The sequence below is a fragment of the Microcaecilia unicolor genome, chromosome 3, assembly GCF_901765095.1.
Source record: "Microcaecilia unicolor chromosome 3, aMicUni1.1, whole genome shotgun sequence".
NCBI lineage: Eukaryota > Metazoa > Chordata > Amphibia > Gymnophiona > Siphonopidae > Microcaecilia > Microcaecilia unicolor.
In genome coordinates, this window is record NC_044033.1 from 490,770,037 (window position 1) to 490,791,600 (window position 21,564).

At 43.4% G+C, this 21,564-nt stretch overlaps 1 protein-coding gene across 2 annotated transcripts in view; it reads right to left on the reverse strand.

Annotated features, from left to right (window-relative positions):
• UBE3D (ubiquitin protein ligase E3D) overlaps window positions 1-21,564 on the reverse strand; it is a 192,063-nt gene that overhangs the window by 100,527 nt on the left and 69,972 nt on the right. For both annotated transcript variants that reach the window (XM_030199073.1, XM_030199074.1), the window contains exons 6-7: window positions 20,526-20,595; window positions 6,065-6,173 (exon numbers count right to left, since the gene is read on the reverse strand). In XM_030199073.1, coding sequence (XP_030054933.1) covers window positions 6,065-6,173; window positions 20,526-20,595 — 179 coding nt within the window. The remainder of the gene's footprint in view (window positions 1-6,064; window positions 6,174-20,525; window positions 20,596-21,564) is intronic.

Here is a 21,564-nt window from a genome sequence, read left to right on the forward strand (position 1 = left end):
AGGCAAGCCCAGAGAAGCGAATACCTCTCAACACCTAAGCTATGAGGCTTACACTGAGTCAATGTCAAAAATAAAGGAAACTTCAAAATGACTGAAAACCCCAAACAGTGACAGGCTTATATGAATTTTGACAAATCTTGGAAGAAAAAATATGATGAGATGAGCATAACACAAAAACCAACATCCAACTGGCTCTCTATTCTTTCAAGAATCAAAGGACTACATCTACATCTCTCAGAGTCAGATGTTTTACGTAGATATCAGAATTGATCGGACACACAAGTAGGTGACATCACTGGATATCTCTGGGATGAACAGCTTTTCCAGAGCTCAGGACTAACTGTAAACCTTTGAGCATATGGGGTTCTTTATATGGCATAGCAAGTTCCAAACCTCAAGAAAGGAGGGTGGTGGAAGGAACTGTACACCTGATCAAACCTGCCATCTAAGGAAACCATCTGGTACAGGACAGAACCAATGCTTTATGCCACAAAGTATGATTAAGTCTGGCACAAAAATGGGTGACAAGCTCAGGGCTGTTAATCTTGCTTTGACTGGTCAGTTTTCAGAAGCAGTCAGTCATGAAAAAGATGGGAGAGTTGCAATGTTACACGGGTTAGCAGGTACAGTTCAACCAAATGCAATTTCTCCTATATCAGACAGGTCCAAACAGTATTGTGAAATAAAGGAACAAATTGCTCTTCTGTATAAGGTATCCAGTAGGACACTGTAGCTTTATTGGTTCTGATTTGATGAAGTTTAACTTTACTGGTCAGAGGCGTCCAGTTTGTAACATAATTGGATGTAGGAAGCTAGTCGATGCTCTAAAGTGTGTTTGCCTACTAGAACGTTATCTCTAGTGAGGTCAAAGGAGACAAATACATGCATTGAATTTCTGATGAATTCAGTTCTTTTGAGGTAATGAAAACCTCTTTGCAGTCCAGAGTGTGCTGGGACTTCTGGCCTGAGTTCTTATGAGATTTAGGACAACACATACGGAGTATAATCGCTATTAGGCAAGTGCGAAGAGATTTACAGTTAATGGAGAGCAGTAATTCAGAAGCTGTTTGTGGAAGCAGAGATTCTAGGCAGTCATGCTGGTCAGGCTTCAAACGAAGTACTAAAACCAGAAATACATTCCTACTCATAGGAGCCAACTTTTGAAAATTATTGGGGGTACTGACCTCATAATTCACAACAACTTTCCCTTCACCCATCAAAGGAAAAAAAAGTGCATATGGTAGAGTGACCAGACTATCTAAACGTCAAGAGCAGAGCAGGTAATAGTTTATAATTTATTAGAACTTACTATACTGCCTGGGCTAACTTACAAGATCTAAGTGGTTTACAAGCTACACTCAAATTTCAAAGTAGGAAAGGAACTACAATAAAAGACGGGAAACAACAATACACACAGCCTAATAAGCAGCCAAACCGAGATCACCATAATGAAAAATAGGGAGGAATGAAGGGGGGTGGAGGAGGAAAGAGGAGATTGGGGAAACGGTAATGGAGTAGCAGTGGATTCAGGCATACTGACCTTATGTGGAATCTTAAGTAGAGTTGAAAGCTTAATGAAAAAGCCAAGTTTTTACAGCAGTCAAGTTTTAAAATGATAATTCAGCACAAATATTTAGGGGGAGGGAGTTCCATAAGAAAAGGGCAGTGAAGTATAAGGCACAGTGTCTGGTAGATTCAAGCTGAGTAGATCTGGGACTGGGAAGAACCAGATGATTATTAATGGAACAAAGACAAAGAGTAGGGGAGTACGGAATCATAAAAGTTGCCAGATAATTTTTTGGGGGGGAGGGGGGGGGGGAGAGGAGTCCACTCCTATGGGCTTTGAAACTAAATGTTGATAGTCTAAATAATATGCCCTGCTGATAAGAACATAAGAATAGCCATACTGAATTAGACTAATGGTCCATCTAGCCCAGTATTCTGCTTCCAGGAGTGGCCAATCCAGGTCACAAGTACCTGGCAGAAACCCAATTAGTAGCACCATTCCATGCTACCAACCCCAGGCTTCCCTTATGTCTACCTCAATAACAGACTATGGACTTTTCCTCCAGGAACTTGTCCAAACCTTTTTTAGAAACCCAGATATGCTAACCGCTGTTACCACATCCTCTGGCAACAAGTTCCAGAGATTAACTATTCTTTGAGTGAAAAAATATTTCCTCCTATTTGTTTTAAAAGTATTTCCATGCAATTTCATTGAGTGTCCCCTGGACTTTGTACTTTCACCTTCACACCACTCAGGAGTTTGCAGACCATAATCATATCCCCCCCTCCGCCATCTCTCTTTATCAAGCTGAAGAGCCCTAACCACTTTAGCCTTTCCTCATATGGAAGAAGTTCCATCCCCTCTGTCATTACGGTCACTCTTCTTTGAACCTTTTCTAATTCTGCTATATCTTTTTTGAGATACGGCAACAAGAATTGAACACAATACTTAAGGTGAGGTCGCACCGTGGAGAAATAGAGACATTATAATATTTTTGGTCTTATTTTGCATCCTTCTCCTAATAATTTCTAACATCCTATTTGCTTTTTTGGCCACTGTGCACACCGAGTAGAAGATTTCAGTGTATTATCTACAATGATACCTAGGTCTTTTTCTTGAGTGCTAACTCCTAAAATGGACCCTAGCATCAGATAATTATGATTTGGATTATTCTTCCCAATGTGCATCATTTTGCATTTGTCCACGTTAAATTTCATCTGCCATTTGGATGCCCAGTCTTCCAGTTTCCTAAGGTCTTCCTGCAATTTTTCACAATCCGTATGCATTTTAACAACTTTGAATAGTTTTGTGTCATCTGCAAATTTAATCATCTTACTCATCATTCCAATTTCCAGATCATTTATAAATATATTAAACAGCACCACTGCCAATACAGATCTCTGCAGAACTCCACTATTCACCCTCCTCCATTGAGAGAAATGACATTCAACCCTTCTGTCACGAAATGCCTAGCCACTCGCCTGGGGCTAAACCTGCGGCCACTTAGAGGGTTTATCCCAGCACAGCTCAGGTCCGCCTGCATCTGGGCATGTGCTCTACACTAGCGTCGTCCTCCCACCAAATGGGTCCCAACCACCTCTGGGCGAGTCTCCTGCTTTCAAGTTATCCCTGGTGATTTCTAGGTTACTAGGGCCACACTCCCAGTGGTCCCACAGTTCCTACAAAGAACTCACAGACCCAACACACAAACCACCAGGGTTCTTAGTCCAGACAAGTGGAGTTAAAAAACTAAAAAAAAGGTTTATTGTCATAAAACATATTGAACAGTGAACTATAAAAACAGATGGAAAAAACAGGCAAATAGGTAACTGAATAAGGATCAATTATAAAACTATCTAAACCAGTGGTTCCCAAACCTGGTCCTGGAGGATCCCCAGCCAGTCAGGTTTTCAGGATATCCACAATGAATATTTATGAGAGAGATTTGCATCCACTGCTCCCACTGAATACAAACCTCTCTCATCAATATTCATTGTGGATATCCTGAAAACCTGACTGGCTGGGGTGCCTGCAGGACCAGGTTTGGGAACCACTGATCTAAACATTTTATCACTACCTGGGTAGTGCCTGGGAAGTACAGGAAATATAGCTGCTCACAGGTTACAGAATATAACTGCTCACAGGGTGTCAAGTAAAGAGGACTTTCTCTCTCTACTTCCAAACACAGTGGAGAGAAATCCAGTATTTTCAAACTACAGTTAAACTTCTGGGCCACAGCCCAGAACAACATTCTTTAAAAGCCGCTGACCACATCACTGCAGGTTACTTCCTCTTTGTGTTAAACTAAAGGTCATTTTTCTAACAGCTTTAGACATATGCACCACCTGCTGGCCAAACTAGAGAAATACACTTCATAAAATATTATAATTCACATGATGGAAAATTCACCATTTCTCCACAACTACTCTCTGTTTTCCGTCCAATAACCAATTCCTAATCCACACCAGAACACTGCTTCCTATCCCATGACTCTTTTAATTTTCTCAGGAGTCTCTCATGAGGAACTTTATCAAAAGCTTTCTGAAAATCTAGATATACTACATCAACCAGCTGACCTTTATCCACATGTTCATTCACTCCTTCAAAGAAATGCAAAGCAAATTGGTGAGGCAAGATTTCTCTTGGCTGACCCCATGCTGACCCTGTCCCGTTAAACCATGTTTGTCTATGTGTTCACTAATTTTATTCTTTATAATAGTTTCCACTATTATGCCCAGTACTGACGTCAGGCTTACCAGTCTGTAATTTCCCAGATCACTCCTGGAACCCTTTTTAAAAAATCCTCCCCCCTCTTGGGTAGCATCTGTCCTTCCCTCTTTTCTAACTCCATGTCCAACATCTCTCCCTCTCTTCCACTGTCCAATCACTCTTTCTCTTAAGCCCCTGGTCTAACATCTCTCTGTTTACCCTCCACCCATGCAGCATCTCTCCATCCTTCCTTCCTTCCTCTTCCCTCCACACCATGTTCAACATTTTCTCCTCTCAACTCTCCCTCCCTTCCCTGCCCAACACTTTTTTCCTCTCTAGTCCTTTACCACTCCTATGCAGCCTCTCCCTCCCTCTCCCAGCCCACCCATATCCAACAATTCTCCTCCCACCCCCCCACGCAGCATCCCTCCCTCCCTCTTGTCCAACAATTATTTCTCCACTCCACCTAGCATTACCCCATCTCACTCCCTCACACCAACAGTGCTCCTGTCTCTCTCCCTGCCCCCCGCCCTAGCATGCTGCAGGTTTTGTTGGCTCCCTGCTGCCTCGCTTCCCATCTCTGCCTGACCATAGTATTAATTCTACAGCATGTTGACGGGTGGCTGGGGGAGGGGGAGTTTCACTACTAGTGAGCAGCAGGCAGGGAAAAGTCGTGGTTTGGGCTGGGAAGACAGTATTCCTAAGTCTTTTATACAGGGCGTCTATGGGGCACACTGCTGGGTGGGCCCAGTGCTGAGAAAAAAAACAAGCATCAGTACACAGCTATCTTAGATCCTCCCCACGCTCACTCTATTATTTTTGATTTATTGATACAGCTTTTTTTCAGTCTGAAGTACATTAGTATGTGCTGTCATTTACAATGAAAGGGGATTATATATTATTTGAGACAGGTACAGAAAGTTGTAGGAATTCAAATGTCAGTTTGAAAAGGATTCATGTGATATGTGAAATAGAGAAGCATGGCAAACTAAATACCTTAGTAACAATTTATTTCAGAAAAAAATAGGTGCCACTATTCCCAAGGACCTGACCCCCACCAGATCAACACTCCACGCAGTCAGTCATAGAGTCTATGAAAAGGCAACATTGCAAATATTACACTAATCCCTAGAACACCTCTCTTAGTGGGAAAAGAGAACAAGTCAGATAGAAACTACATGCTTACAATATGTAGAACATGGATAAAGCCTTCCAAACACAGAACAAATTAGAAACATGCAGGCAAAAAATGAACTGAAGTAGAGGAGTGGTCTAGTGGTTAGGCTGGTGGACTCTGGTCCTGAGGAACCGAGTTCAATTCCCACTTCAGGCACAGCTCCTTGTGACTCTGGGCAAGTCACTTAACCCTCCATTGCCCCAGGTACAAATAAGTACCTGTATACAATATGTAAGCCGCATTGAGCCTGCCATGAGTGGGAAAGTGTGGGGTACAAATGTAACTAAAATAAAATAAAAATAAACTGGAAATTTCAAGAAGCCAGATTCTGTATGCAGTGCAATACTAGAGAAACAGAAATACATTTCCTCCTGTACTGTACAAAATACAAAAATATCAAAGATATTGCATATTCAGTTTCCCAAAGCTGGCACATATTCAAATTACTAAACCAAAACTAAATTTTTTTCTACATTTATCATCTAGACAGTTTGGTCCTTCATAGATCTATGACAAGGTATGTAACTGATAACAGCATTTGGATATGAATATGTGCAAAAAAAAAAGTGACAGTTTTAAACTCAGAATGTATTTTTCAATAAACTGAAGAAACCCTCTTCCCCCCCACTCCTCCTCCCCCCAACCCCCCCCCCCCCCCCCCAATATCTTACCAAAATATAGGTTTTTCCATCGTGTCCTTGTAGGCAGAACCTGAATGTACATCTGGTTGAAGTAAACGCCACAAGATGCTGGGATATAACACTTTCTAAAAACTGAGACCTGGGTTAAGAGAAATTCATCTTCACAGTGTGTGCTCATAATAACTATCATTCACAAGACAAGTTACTAATGGTAAATTGCCATTAAGGGATGCATGAATCTCCAAATTATATATTTGTCTCCACATGCTGTCAGTTCAAATATAATAGGAGGACCCAAAGGATGTTATGCAAAACAATTTGAGCAGAGAATCAAGCCTGTCCATGTCTCTGTTCACTCGTCCTCTTCTAAAAACACATCGGTAATTTCAACATAACTTTCTTATAAAAGTCAAAGCTTCTATAATGCAAAATATCTATTTTGAAAATATTAGAGCATATCTATAACAAATTGGACAGGGTAATTCCCTAATCCCTTATTTGTCCTGTATGTCTCTTATGAAAAGATTGTAAGCTCTGTCAAGCAGGGACTGTCTCATATGTGTTTAGTGTACAGCGCTGAGTGCATCTAGTAGCGCCCTAGAAAGCAGTAGCAGTAGTATACATGGAGCATTGCGTTACAACAGGGTGCCTAGGCAGGAAAGGCACATAAATGCATATGTTGCATTTATTTTATAAATGCAAAATTTGCACTTATGTCCACAGAGAAAATTGACCCAAGGAAAGTTGCAATATACAGTTATGCCTATTCCCATGCAGGTTTAATTGTGTGGATGTATATGCTGCTAAGAATAAGAACATAAGAATAGCCATAGTATGTGAGACCAAAAGTCATCTAGCTCAGTATTCTGCTTCCAACAGTAGCCAAGTCAGGTCACAAGAAACTGGCAGAATCCCTGGAAGAAGCAACATTTAATGCTACCAACCCCCAGAAATAAGTAGTGGCTTTCCCCAGATCTACCTAAACAACAGTTTATTGGCGTTACCTCCAGGAACTTATCCCAACCCTTTTTAAAACACAATTACATATTAACATAGTAACATAGTAGATGCCGGCAGAAAAAGACCTGCATGGTCCATCCAGTCTGCCCAACAAGATAACTCATATGCGCTACTTTTTGTGTATACCCTACTTTGAGTTGTACCTGTGCTCTTCAGGGCACAGACCGTATAAGTCTGCCCAGCACTATCCCCGCCTCCCAACCACTAGCCCCGCCTCCCACCACCGGCTCTGGCACAGACCGTATAAGTCTGCCCAGCACTATCCCTGCCTCCCACCACCGGCTCTGGCACAGACCGTATAAGTCTGCCCAGCACTATCCCTGCCTCCCAACCACCAGCCCTGCCTCCCACCACCGGCTCTGCCACCCGATCTCGACTAAGCTCCTGAGGATCCATTCCTTCTGCACAGGATTCCTTTATGCTTATCCCACGCATGCTTGAATTCCGTTACCGTTTTCATTTCCACCACCTCCCGCGGGAGGGCATTCCAAGCATCCACTACTCTCTCCGTGAAAAAATACTTCCTGACATTTTACCACATCCTCCAGCAATAAGTTCCTTAGTAACCATTAGTTGAGTAAAAAAATATATATTTTCTCCTAGTAGTTTTGAAAGTATTACTATTAATCCTGGGGAAACTGTGCAACTGCGCAGCTCAGCATTCTGTACTTGCTGTGCAGAATGCTGTAAAGTACCAGCATGGGTCGCACAACAGGAGGAGGAGGAGGAAGCGAACCACTGCACATGGATCACTTTCTCCTCCTCTGTTTTATTCAGACCAGACTGCTCATGTGAACCATTGGCCTGTAAGGAGACCTGCATGGTTCACAGAAACAGATGGGTCTAAGTCAGCAGAGATTGCTGACTCCCATAGTAAATCAAGCTGCGGTAAAAGCTTGCCTATTACTGCACCTTGATAACTTCCACTTTAAATGTAAATAAAACAGAGGCACTGTGGATTAGCAAGGAAAACTAGAAGATAATTTTAAATTGAAGATTATAAAGAGAAAGATTTTTTGGGAAGTGCAATTAGAAATTCAGGCGTTTAGTTTGACTCAGAGATATCTTTTGGATTCTACTTTTCTAAATTAGTTCAACAAGTCTTTTTCCATCTGCAAATTATTCATCAGCTTAGACCTTATTTGACCATAGACCAGGGATGGAATTCAGGCCTTGATTGCCACATACAGGCCGTATTTTCAGGATATTCCTAATGAATATGAATGAAATAAATCTGCATTGATACTACCTCCATTGTATGCAAATCCAGCTCATGCATATTGATAGGGATATCCTGAAAACCAGAACATAAAAGTAGCCATACTGGGTCAGATCAATGGTCCATCTAGCCCAATATCCTGTTTCCAACAGTGGCCAAGCCAGGTCACAAGTACCTGGCAGAAACCCAGATTGTGGCAACATTCCATGCTACCAATCCCAGGGCAAGCAGTTGCTTCCCATGTCTGTCTCAATAGCAGACTATGGACTTTTCCTCTAGGAACTTGTCCAAACCTTTTTTAAACCCAGATATGCTAACCACTGTTACCACGTCCTCTGACAAAGAGTTACGGAGCATAACTATTCGTTGAGTGAAAAAATATTTCCTCCTATTTGTTTTCAAAGTATTTCCATTTAACTTCCTTGAGTGTCCCCTAGTCTTTGCACTTTTGGAACGAGTAAAAATATCGATTTACTTCTACTTGTTCTACACTACTCAGGATTTTGTAGACCTCAATCATATCTCCCCTCATCTGTCTCTTTTCCAAGCTGAAGAGCCCTAACTTGTTTGCAGCACTCAAGGCCTGAACTCCTGCAACCCTGTTATAGACTAAGTATGAACAGTAACTCAAAGCCCTGGTTATGTCTAGATTAGACTGTCAGAATATATTGTTTGTGAGTTTGCCAAAAGGCTCTTTAAGATGGATTCAGCTACTACATAATAATGCAGCCCAAGTGACTGAGGGCTGTGACAAAGCATATAGGAAACCGTTGGGAATCCCTACTACTACTACTACTATTTAGCATTTCTATAGCGCTACAAGGCGTACGCAGCGCAGCACAAACATAGAAGAAAGACAGTCCCTGCTCAAAGAGCTTACAATCTAATAGACAAAAAATAAATAAAGTAAGCAAATCAAATCAATTAATGTGAACGGGAAGGAAGAGAGGAGGGTAGGTGGAGGCGAGTGGTTACAAGTGGTTACGAGTCAAAAGCAATGTTAAAGAGGTGGGCTTTCAGTCTAGATTTAAAGGTGGCCAAGGATGGGGCAAGACGTAGGGGCTCAGGAAGTTTATTCCAGGCGTAGGGTGCAGCGAGACAGAAGGCGCGAAGTCTGGAGTTGGCAGTAGTGGAGAAGGGAACAGATAAGAAGGATTTATCCATGGAGCGGAGTGCACGGGAAGGGGTGTAGGGAAGGACGAGTGTGGAGAGATACTGGGGAGCAGCAGAGTGAGTACATTTATAGGTTAGTAGAAGAAGTTTGAACAGGATGCGAAAACGGATAGGGAGCCAGTGAAGGGTCTTGAGGAGAGGGGTAGTATGAGTAAAGCGACCCTGGCGGAAGATGAGATGGGCAGCAGAGTTTTGAACCGACTGGAGAGGGGAGAGGTGACTAAGTGGGAGGCCAGCAAGAAGCAGATTGCAGTAGTCTAAACGAGAGGTGACAAGGGTGTGGATGAGGGTTTTGGTAGAGTGCTCGGAAAGAAAGGGGCGGATTTTACGGATGTTGTAAAGAAAGAAACGACAGGTCTTGGCAATCTGCTGGATATGAGCAGAGAAGGAGAGAGAAGAGTCAAAGATAACCCCAAGGTTTCGAGCTGAGGAGACAGGGAGAATGAGAGAGCCATCAACAGAAATAAAAAACGGGGGGAGCGGGGAGGTGGGTTTGGGGGGGAAAATGAGAAGCTCGGTTTTGGTCATATTTAATTTCAGGTGGCGTTGAGACATCCAGACAGCAATGTCAGACAAGCACGCTGAAACTTTGGTTTGGATGCAAGGTGAGATATCAGGGGTAGAAAGGTAGATTTTGGGAGTCATCGGCATAGAGATGGTAGGAAAAGCCATGGGATGAGATTAATGAACCAAGGGAAGAAGTGTAGATAGAAAAGAGGAGGGGACCAAGAACAGAACCCTGAGGTACGCCGACATACTACCGTTGGGGATCCCTCCCCCTTAAGAACACTGTCTAATAGGGTCACATTAAGAGGCCTAGCTCTAGATTGCTCAGCAGAGAGGGTGTGGTTCAGTCAGAACAGATAAAACCCAGAGCAGAAACAAGCCATAGAAGACAGAAGCAGCAGTCCGGCATACACTTCCACAACCTTTGTGAGGGAAGAGTCCTGATCTTTTCTGGTCTTTGTTTAATACTAAATTTAAACTAGTGCATACTGTGACTGTGGGACCTGGCAGGAGTCAGTTCTCTTGTAAAGATTATAACTGATTTTCAAGAGGCAATGTTTTTACTATTGGTTTACCACATCTGTGAACATTTTTCAGCACATATAGAGTGAGCACATTAGTAAAGAGTTTTGTTTTACATTTCTACTATTGGTGGCTCAGTCTGTGGAGGCTCCACATCCAATCCTCACTCACGGTATAATATATGGTTCTGGTAGTAGGGATCTGCACTTCCCAGTTTAAAAATAAGGCAAATCCATCTACCTCCAGGGCTCTGGGCCTTGTTATATAGCACAGACTAGGAACTCATTATTACCCTGTTGTTTTATGTGTTACACTGGTTGCCAACCAAATTGATTGTTTTCTTCTGGGCTCTAGGTATAATAGTGACATATGGACCATTATTGAATTTCTAAACTACCTAAGATAAGTGCTTAGAGGGGGGGGACTTTTCTATTTTTATATGTTCCTTGAAGTCCATAGTTCAGACTTGCTTCTATTTTTGAGCAATTCCTTGTGAATGTTGATGAGCTTCAATGTGTGTATGTGAGTTTTCACATTAATTATTTTGGCACATTTGCACAGGCAGAATCTATGATGGTGTGAGCTTTGATTTGCACAGGGGGCTACCTGCCTTTATTAAGGTGACATTGAGGCGTATTTTCAATGTACTTAGACTTACAAAGTTACATAGAAACCTATGGAACTTTGTAAGTCTAAGTGCTTTGAAAATGAGCCCCACTGTCTCCCATTACCAGCAGGTTAAACTATCCAGCTCATAATCGAAAGTGATCGCCGGCCATTTCCCGACATAAATCGGGAGATGGCCGGCGATCTGGGAAAAGCGGCGAAATCGGTATAATCGAAAGCTGCTTTTTTTTTTTACAGCATCGCCGCTTTACCGTCGCCTCGCCAGCGAAAGTTCAAAGGGGCGTGTCAGCGGCGAAGCGAAGGCGGGACACGGGCGGGTATGGGCATGGCTACCAGACAGCCGGCTTTCGCCGATAATGGAAAAAAAATTATACTGCGTTAAGCAGTATTTCGCTGGGTTTACTTGGTCCTTTTATTTTCACGACCAAGCCTCAAGAAGGTGCCCAAACTGACCACATGACCACCGGAAGGAAGCGGAGATGACCTCCCCGTACTCCCCCAGTGGTCACTAACCCCCTCCCACCAAAAAAACCCCACTTTAAACACTTTTGTTTTCCAGCCTGTATGCCAGCCTCAAATGCCTTACCCACCTCCATGACAGCAGAATATGTTCTGTCTTCCGACAGCCTTTTCCTGCTTGTGATGTGGCTCTGGGGTGAGTGTGACAGGTTTTCTGTTATTTGCACTGCAGAGTCATATCAGCAATGCATTGTGGTGGGTGTAGGTATTGGTAGTTGGTAGGCTCTACTCCCCTGGTGCTTTCCCCCTGCTTACTGGGTCAGAGTGTGCCCTGTTTTGTTTCCTGTTGTAGTCCATGCGGTAGTGGCCATTTTTGTAAGCCAGTTTGAGTTCCCTTTCCTGTGTTACCCATGTTAGAGAACGTAGTTCTTACCTTGAATGGTGCTGAAAGAGGGCATTGTACACCATTGTGCCAGCTCTGACCGACTGCTAATCTTAGTACCAGGGGACTCTTTGCCAGTGGGGCACAACCTCTGATCTGCAGTTAACTGTGAGTAAACGTGGTTATTTCAAGAAAGGACTTTTTCAGAGAGATTAGTCTTCAGGTGTGAACTGGTGTGCCAAAGTTATACAGCAGCAATAAGTCCTAGAGGCTGTATGCAGGTCCCTGGAGCAGTTTTAGTGGGTGCAGTACATTTGTGGGTAGTGGGTTTTTTTTTTTTGGGGGGGGGGGGGCTCAGCTCCCAAAGTGAGGGAGCTATGCACGTAGGAGCTTTTCTGAAGTCCACTGCAGTGACCCCTAGGGAGCCCGGTTGGTGTCCTGCCATGTCAGGGGGGCCAGTGCACTAAAAATGCTGGCTCCTCCCACAGCCAAATGCCTTGGATTTGGCCGGGGTTTGAGATGGGTTTGGCCAACATAACTTTCCATTATCGCTAAAAAACGAAGCCGCCCATCTCAAACCCCGGCCAAATCCAAGGCATTTGGCTGGCCGGAACCGTATTATCAAAACAAAAGATGGCCGGCCATCTTTTTCGAAAATACGGGTCTGGCCAGCTGTTTGCGGCACCGCCAAAATACATCGCCGGCCATGCATTTCACCAGCGCTGTTCGATTATTTATTCTCTCTCTCTATCTATATATATATGTATATATAGTGTAATCTTCCCTGGAATTCCTCCTATATAAGGGAGGTGGAAGTGTTTCTGAGGACTCCCATCACTAAATTTAATATTTAATTTTTCTTAGTTGTACTACAGGTATTCACACATTGGAGTTCATCACTGTTTCTAGGGTTGCCTCTTTTTTTTTTTTTTGCTTTAGTATATTTTTAATGAGGTCACTTTATTGGGTTCTGTATTTTTGAATTACTATCACACTAACAGACCCTCACCAAATACAAAACAAGGGATCACAAAATTATACAGAAAAATTGAACTGAGAACCCCAAGAAGTTAAACTTAACATGTACTATAACACTGGAGAAATAAAAACAGAAATGTGCTTCCTTTTCTACTGTCACGGTCTCAGGCTCTAAACAAACAGTCACGGACTCTGGAACAACATGAGCCCTTGACCTACTGTCATCGAACAGCAGCAGGAGGCAAAACCCCCCAACCAGGACTGGACTAACAAGCAAGAATGGAGCTGAAGCTGTAGGCAGACAGGACTGGAACAGGACTGGAGCTGAAGCTTTAGGCAAGCAATGCTGGAACAGACAGAACTGGAACAACCAGGACTGGAGCTGAAGGTAGAGGTAGGGTTACCATATGTCAGGATTTACCCAGACATGTCCTCTTTTTGAGGACATGTCGGGCAAACGGGCGGGTTTTGCCAATCAGCCCATTTGTCCGGATTTCTGGACAAACAGGCAGGCTGGTGGGCTGCCCTAGGACAGCCCGCCCGCCAGCCTGCCCGTTTGTCCAGAAATCCGGACAAACGGGCAGATTGCTAGCCTTCCCTCCCCTTACTTACTACTGCCCTGGTGGTCTAGTGACCTCTTCCGCCTTTGGGGCAGGAAAGAGCCCAGAGCACTGCCCTGCATTCATCCTTCCTGTTCGTGATCTCGGCGTCGATTCAAAATGGCCAACGAGAGCTGAAGTCACCTCGCGAGACTTCAACTCTCGGTGGCCATTTTGAATCGGCACCGAGATCACGAACAGGAAGGATGCATGCAGAGCAGCGCTCTAGGCAGGAAAGAGGGGGCTCTTTCCTGCCCCAAAGAGGTCACTAGACCACCAGGGCAGTAGTAAGGTACGGGGAGGGGGAGTGACGGGGTGTGTGACAGGGGGAAGGGGAAAATGTGGAAGGGGGCGGAGTGAGGGCATCAAAGGGGGCGTGTAGGGGCGTGAAAGGGGGCGGGGCATGTGCCCTTCTTTTGGGGGGATAAAATATGGTAACCCTAGGTAGAGGGGACTAGAGCAAGCAAGGAAGACTAGGCAAAACACAAAGCTGACTCACACAGACAAACAACAGAATTAAGGCTGAAGGCTGACCCTAGCACACAAACAAACAGAGAAGACCAGAAGCAGAAGTGCACACAGGCACCCTAAACAAGAAATCAAGACAGAAGTGCCCACGGGCACACAGACTATGAACAAGGCTGAAGTGCTTCACTGCACATGGACTAACCTGGAGACCTTTAGCATTGCAAAGGCCCTCCACCACTTCCTTATAAAGGCCCTCACTAATGATGTCACAACTACAGGACAGGCAGAAACACACTGACACCAAAGTAGGGCCTGAAACACATAGGAAGTGGAAAAACTACAGGACAGAGGCAGGAAACACTGAACACCAAAGTGAGGCTTGAAACACACAGGAAGTGGAAACACTACAGGAAAGAAACAACAATGCATGGTGAAAGAACAGACAGGAGCCAGCTCAGAAGCTGACCATCGGGGAAATAAAGGTGAGTCAAAGAGGGGTCACGACCACAGTCGTGACATCTACAGAACATAATGCACAGACATTTGCTATGCACATTTCCCAAAGCTAACATATTCCATTTAAAACATTCAAAATAAAATGCTTTTTTCTACCTTTGTTGTCTGGACGTTTTATTTTTCCATTATGTGGGTTCCAATTTCCTGTCTGTTGACTACTAATTCTCCTTCAAGCGAATGCTGTTCACGTGTCTTTTCTCCTCTCTGCTGTCTATTCCCTCACTACACCTACCTCTGACATATTTTCTCTCTTTTTTTTTCTTTTCTGTCAACGCAAATTTCACCTTCTTCACCCTTCTCCTCATTTTTACTTTACAGCTACCTATCAGATTTCCATCTTCTTCTCTCAACCATTAGCTCTCCCATTCCACAACTAATTCCTTCCTCAGCTATTCCTTTCCGTCTTTAACCTACTCCCCATTACCATATTTCTATCCTTGTAATCACTATCCTCTCATCCATTTCCTTACCACCCTCCTCCTCCTGACCTCTCCCACATGGTTCCACCATTCCCAGCTTCTTCCTCCATCCACCCTTCTAACCCAGTATCTGCTCCCTCTTTCTTCCCTCCTCACACTCGTAGCCTGACATCTCCCTCTCCCTCCTGCCGTGTCCCCCATAGTCCAGCATTTCTCCCTTTCTCTTCCCTTACTCCCATTATCCAGCATCTCTCCACCAATCCCATCTGCTCCTGGATCCAACATATTCCTAACTCCCCTCTCCACTTCCTGTGCACCTCCCCCTGCCTCTCATCCAACCCCGTGTCCTGCATCTCTCTCTGCCTCTCATCCAACCCCATGTCCTACATCTCCCCCTCTCTCCCATTGTCCAGCATCTCTCTCCCCCTCCCTTGTACCCCAGATCCAACATTTCTCTTCCCCCTCCATCCCATGCAGCATTTTCTCCCTTCCTCTGCCACATCCAACATTTCTGCCTCCCTCCCATTGCCCACCATCTCTCTCTCCCATCCCTTATGCCCCAGGTCCAACATTTCTCCCTCTCTCACCCCTCTTCCCCTCCATGCAACATCTCTCTCCCCTCCACCTCCATGCACCATATTTCCTTCTGTCCACCCCCATATACAGGATTTCTCCATCTCTCGCCCTCTCCCCCCATGCAGCATCTCTCGCCCCTCTCCCACCCAATACAAAACTCTCCCTCTCTTTCTCTCTTCCTCCACCACCTGCAGCATCTCTCCCCTCTCTTCTATGGGTCAGCGGCAGTAACTCTCACACACTGCCTGCCGCTAACCCAGAAGCCTCTGCCACGTCTCACAAAGGCACAAAGAGGAAATTGCAATGAAGGGGGAACACGGCAGAGGGGAGGCTTCCGGGGTTAGTGGCAGGCAGTGTATGATAATCGCTGCTGCTGACCCATAGAAGAGAGCTTGCATCAGAGCCCAATCTGCTCCCCCCATGCTGGCGCTGTCAGGGCCCAGGGGTGTACTGCTACTGGGTGGACACGAGCCCAAACTGGGTGGACCCAGTCCCACCCATGGCTACACTTCTAGTTGCATGGAAGAGGTTGCTTGGAAGTGGCTACAACCAAAAGATTATGCTTGGAACGAGAAGAATTAAATCTTCATTTTTGGGATCTGCCAGACACTTCTGATCTGAACTGACCATTGTCAGAGATAGAATGCTGAGCTCAATGGACCTTGGTCTGACTTGATGACATGAGTAACTGCATGTTCAGTTTCATGTGTGGTCAGAACAGTTATGTCTTCTTAAATATATTGTAGAATAATGGCTCCACCTACTTTCCATTGATATTAGTGAGACGAATTATCAATTTCCTGGGTTGCACTGGAAACAACTCCAAGCAGACAACTTGCACTTACCAGTCTTGCTCTTTTCCTCCTCTGACTCACTAAGAATTAGGTGAATTTGTAGGATAACCCTCTCTCCTATCTCTCTCTATCTCTAAATTTAGAGACTGGCCTCCATGTTTTTAAAGGTTTTGCTGAGCCCAAATCCCAGTCTCCTATTTGTAATAATAATTTTCTCATGTACACTTGCTTTAGATTTTGTATCTTGACTTTGTTCTGTCTTGAAATTTGTGAAACACTTGTTTGATGTATAGCTTTATGCTCTTGGTTGATAGTTAATGCATAGTAATACCTTAAATGACAGCAGATAAAGACCTGCATGGTCCATCCAGTCTGACCAACAGTCACATTCATTATCAAACTATTATTGAACTAACAATCCAATAGTATTATTAAAACAATTTATTCACTAAGTTCCACTTTACGATGTCTTCCCCTACCCCCACTGAGGACCTGCACTCATAGAATATGATATGAATGTGGTATTTTAAACAACGCATAGAAGTCCGTCCAGCATTGTCCTCACATTCCAACTACTGGACTTGCCATTGAAGCCCTCTCTAGAACATCCTAACCTATCTTGCCATATATGGGACACAGACTGTAGAAGTCTGTAAAGCACTGGCTTCACTTCCTCACTCCGGAGCTGCCATCTAAGCACCACTCCTGTCCATCATAAATGAACTTATAACTGTTGATGTGTTAAGTTTTGTTTTGATACTATCCTCTTTCTATTTAGAGACCTTTTGTGTCTATCCTACGCATTTTTGAATTTGGTCACTGTTTTTGAAACCTACACCAGGAGGGCATTTCAGGCATCCGCCACCCTCAAAATCCCTCTGTATACTCACTTTACCTATATTCAACTGTGCAAGGCCTTGGACTCTCTGAAACCTTGTGAATGGTGCCAATGAATGGTAAATTATTTTAGAAAAGCCCTAGTATCGGTAACAGATTTGGAATACTAAATTGAGCTTGGTTATAGATGTCAAGAGCTGCCAGTTATTTGGAAATAAAAGATCCTTACACATCTTTGTGTTTATAAAAAGCTGTACTATCAGGCTTTTACACTAGATTTATGACAGCCAACGAGAATTTTCAAAGTATTATCTTTCTTCCAGCTTTCTTTGTTGGAGCAGCTATGATAAAAGAGGCTTACATATACATATGTGGTGGCCTTGCCCTTTGGTCCAAAGCTGTTGCAGCAAGGTAGAAACTCAAAATGGTCTTGGATTGCCTGTGTCTGATACCTGAACTTGGTCTACTGGGGTGGTGGCCATACTCTTCTGGGAGAGCTAAATCTAATCCCCTGAATTTACCACCACTATAAAAATTAATTCTGCTTTAAAAGGGGCTTAGAAAGATATAATGCTATTTGGAATCCTTACTGGATTCCATTTAAATCCTGTGCATTACAGCTGTCTTTTGTATCAGTATCTTTATCTCTTTCCACTGCTGAATTATTTTGTTATTGATTCTGTTTCTCCACCTCTCTTATTTACCTTTTACAGTTCAACTTAATTTACTGGATTGCCTTTCCCCTTATCTGTTAGCATATGTATTACTTTTAAGTGTGTCTGATCTGGCCATGCCCTATCTATAAACAATTTACAAAATAATATCAAAAGACACCAATGAAGTGATTTATAGTAGTAGTAATTTCACTATCTAGAACATCTGATTTATATCTAAGGTGCTTGGCCAGAGTACATGGAATCATGAAGAAGGGCCCCTCCCCTTCCACCACTCCCTTTATGCAGTTAGCTAGCGGCAGGCAACTCTAATGCAGCTCATGAGATTACAAGGAAGGGCATAGAAAGCAGGCTTCAGGGGGCCATAAAAAATAAAACCCACATTTTATGTTATGAAGTACCTTCATAACAGTGAGCTGTAAAGAGAGTGCAAAATACCAAATTTCAAGCACTTTGTGTTATTTTTCACGCAACATGACTTTTTTGAAAAGTCATTTCGCAGTAGTAAAATTTTACATGAAGTCTGTTTTGCATGCAACTTTATGCATATTTCTTATTAATAAGCTGCTAAGATGCAAAATCAGGCATAAAGAATATTGAAAGTTTTTGTAAAATGGAGAGCTTTAAAAAAAACCTTTGTGGGCTCACTTTTTGTTTTAAAAAAACAAAACAAAAAAAAAAAACAACTTCAGCTCAAAACTGTCACAGTGATGATTCCGTTACCTGGTCTATACGTTATACTGCACTTGACAGTGCTTGAAATGAATGGACAGACTGGCTGGGCTATATGGTCTTTATCTGCCTTCATTTTTCTTTGTTTCTATGTAGGTTTTAACTAATCTAGGCTCTATATTATTAAAAATGTACTGGAAGTTATAACTCATCTTACCATCTTCCACAAAATAAAAATAAACAAGGTAAACAAAATTTAAATCTAATTAATCTAAGCTCAACAGTTTACTATTTTTAATAAAAGATAATATCGAATTTTGGTGATTCTTTTCGCTCTTCAATGCTATCCAAATTTGATTACTGTAATGCTGTTTACTCAGGCCTAGAAGTCTCTCTTTATCAAAAATCTTCAAACAGTTCAGAATACTGCAGCTCATCTTGCATGTAAAGCCCCTCGATTCACCAAGTCAGTTCCTCTTGTAAACAAACTGCATTGGCGTCCAATAAATGTAAGAGCTACCTTTAAACTATGTGTGTTTGTTTATCAAATTTTATTTGGTTTTTTACCTGACTATATGCAATACTTGTTAGAATGTACATAATACTCATTCAATGTCGAGAGACTATCTTCTCCTCCATTTTCCGTGTTGTAAAAATCTTCAACAGATCTATTCATGATGCAAGCTTCACATACCAAGAGGGGCATAATCAAAAGGGACGCCCAAGTTTTGCTGAGGACGTCCTCGCAAAACATACCGGTGGAGGGGCGGGGAAACCCATATTATCGAAACAATTTCGATAATACGGTCGGGGATGCCCAAATCTTGAAATTTAGGTCGTCCTTAGAGATGGTCGTCCCTGATTTTCGGCGATAATGGAAACCAAGGACACCCATCTCAGAAACGACCAAATGCAAGCCCTTTGGTCTTGGGAGGAGCCAGCACTCGTAATGCACTGGTTCCCCTGACATGCCAGGACACCAACCGGGCAACCTAGGGGGCACCGCAGTGGACTTCATAAATTGCTCCCAGGTACATAGCTCCCTTACCTTGTGTGCTGAGCCCCCCCAAAACCCACTACCCACAACTGTACACCACTACCATAGCCCTTATGGGTGAAGGGGGGCACCTAGATGTAGGTGCAGTGGGTTTGTGGTGGGTTTTTGAGGGCTCACATTTACCACCACAAGTGTAACAGGTAGGGGGGGATGGGGCTGGGTCCGCCTGCCTGAAGTGCACTGCACCCACCAAATCTACTCCAGGGACCTGCATACTGCTTTCATGGACCTGAGTATGACATTTGAGGCTGGAATACAGGCTGGCACAAAATATTTTGAAAGATGTTTTTTGAGGGTGGGAGGGGGTTAGTGACCACTGGGGGAGTAAGGGGAAGTGATCCCCGATTTGCTTCGGTGGTCATCTGGTCAGTTCGGACACCTTTGTGTGGCTTGGTCGTAAGAAAAACAGGACCAGGTAAAGTCGTCCAAGTGCTCGTCAGGGACGCCTTTTTTTTTCCATTATGGGTCAAGGACGCCCATGTGTTAGGCAAACCCAAGTCCCGCCTTTGCTACGACTCCAATACGCCCCCATGAACTTTGGTCGTCCCCACGACAGAAAGCAGTTGGGGACGCCCAAAATCAGCTTTCGATTTTGCCAATTTCGGCGACCCTGTGAGAAGCACACCCATCTTCCGATTTGTGTTGAAAGATGGGCGTCCTTCTCTTTCGAAAATGAGCCTGCTAGCTACTAGGAAATGGAATTCCCTACCAAAGTCACTCAGATATGTTACCAACTACTTGAAATTTTGTAAATTGTTGAAAGCATTCTTATCTAGTGAATTCCTTGCCACTGTTGGCAATTGTTATTCTTTTAGTTAATTTATTATTTCAAAATGAGTCATCTTACTGCTTGGATGTTTTTACCTATTATTGTTTTGTATTTTTGTTATAGTTCTCTTATTGTAATTTGCTTTAAAAGTTTGATGTAAGCCACATTGAACCTGAACTTGTTTGGGATAATGTGGGGTACAAATGCCATAAATAATAAATACCTTGGTATCATCTTGATATCATTAACAGCTGGCTGAACCATTATCTCTGTGATATAGTACTTCACAGTTTCTGAAAAAAAATGTAAAATAAGAAAAAATAAGTATGAGTTTATTTCACACTGTCAACTTAAACAAGATCTCAAGTAGCTTTACAAAAATTACTTTCATAAATACTAATGCAATCACATTAGAGTTTGTAGTTTAGTGACAAAGCTAAGTTACTTACCTGTAGCAGGTGTTCTCCAAGGTGAGTGACATTATCCATGGAGCCCAGTGCAGGCATTGCCATAGTGCATCATCACTTTAAAACTCTGAGGCACTGCCTTCCCACCCAACACTCAAGCGAGGGACAAGCAATACAGTACTAAAACTAAGAACTCCAAGGGGAGGCAGGGGGATGTGAGAATATGTGCCTGCTGTCCTCGGAGAACACCTGCTACAGGTAAATAAAACTTAGCTTTCTCCAAGGACAAGCAGGCATAATATTCTCACGTATGGGACTCACTATGTAAAAGGCTCACATACTAAGTCGACAGTGAGCTGGAGGATGGAGTTAACTTTTAAGTAGTAAAAGGATTCTGCAGGATTGCTTGTCTAAACCGGCTATCCCGCCTAGAATGCTGCTCTAGACAGTAGTGAGCAGTGAAGGTGTGGATAGAAGGCCAAGTTGCCATCTTGAAAACTTCTTCAGTGCAGGCAGAGCAAACATGGGCTACTGATACTGCCATGGCTCTTATATTGTGAGCAGTGCCCCAGCCATGAATGGTCAGCCCAGCCTGAGCATACATGTAGGAGACACAATCAGCTAGCCAAGTAGAGATAGTATGGGTGATGATTGGAATCCCTAATCTGTTAGAGTTGAAGGATACAAAAAGCTGGGAGGACTTCTGATGAGGTTCTGTATGCTAGAACACGCTTGCAGCCTAAGGTATGCAGTGCTGCTTCTCCAGGATGAACGTGTGGCTTAGGAAACAGGACAGAAAGTATAATGGACTGATTATGGTGGAACTCTGATATCACTTTAGAGAGGAATTTGGGG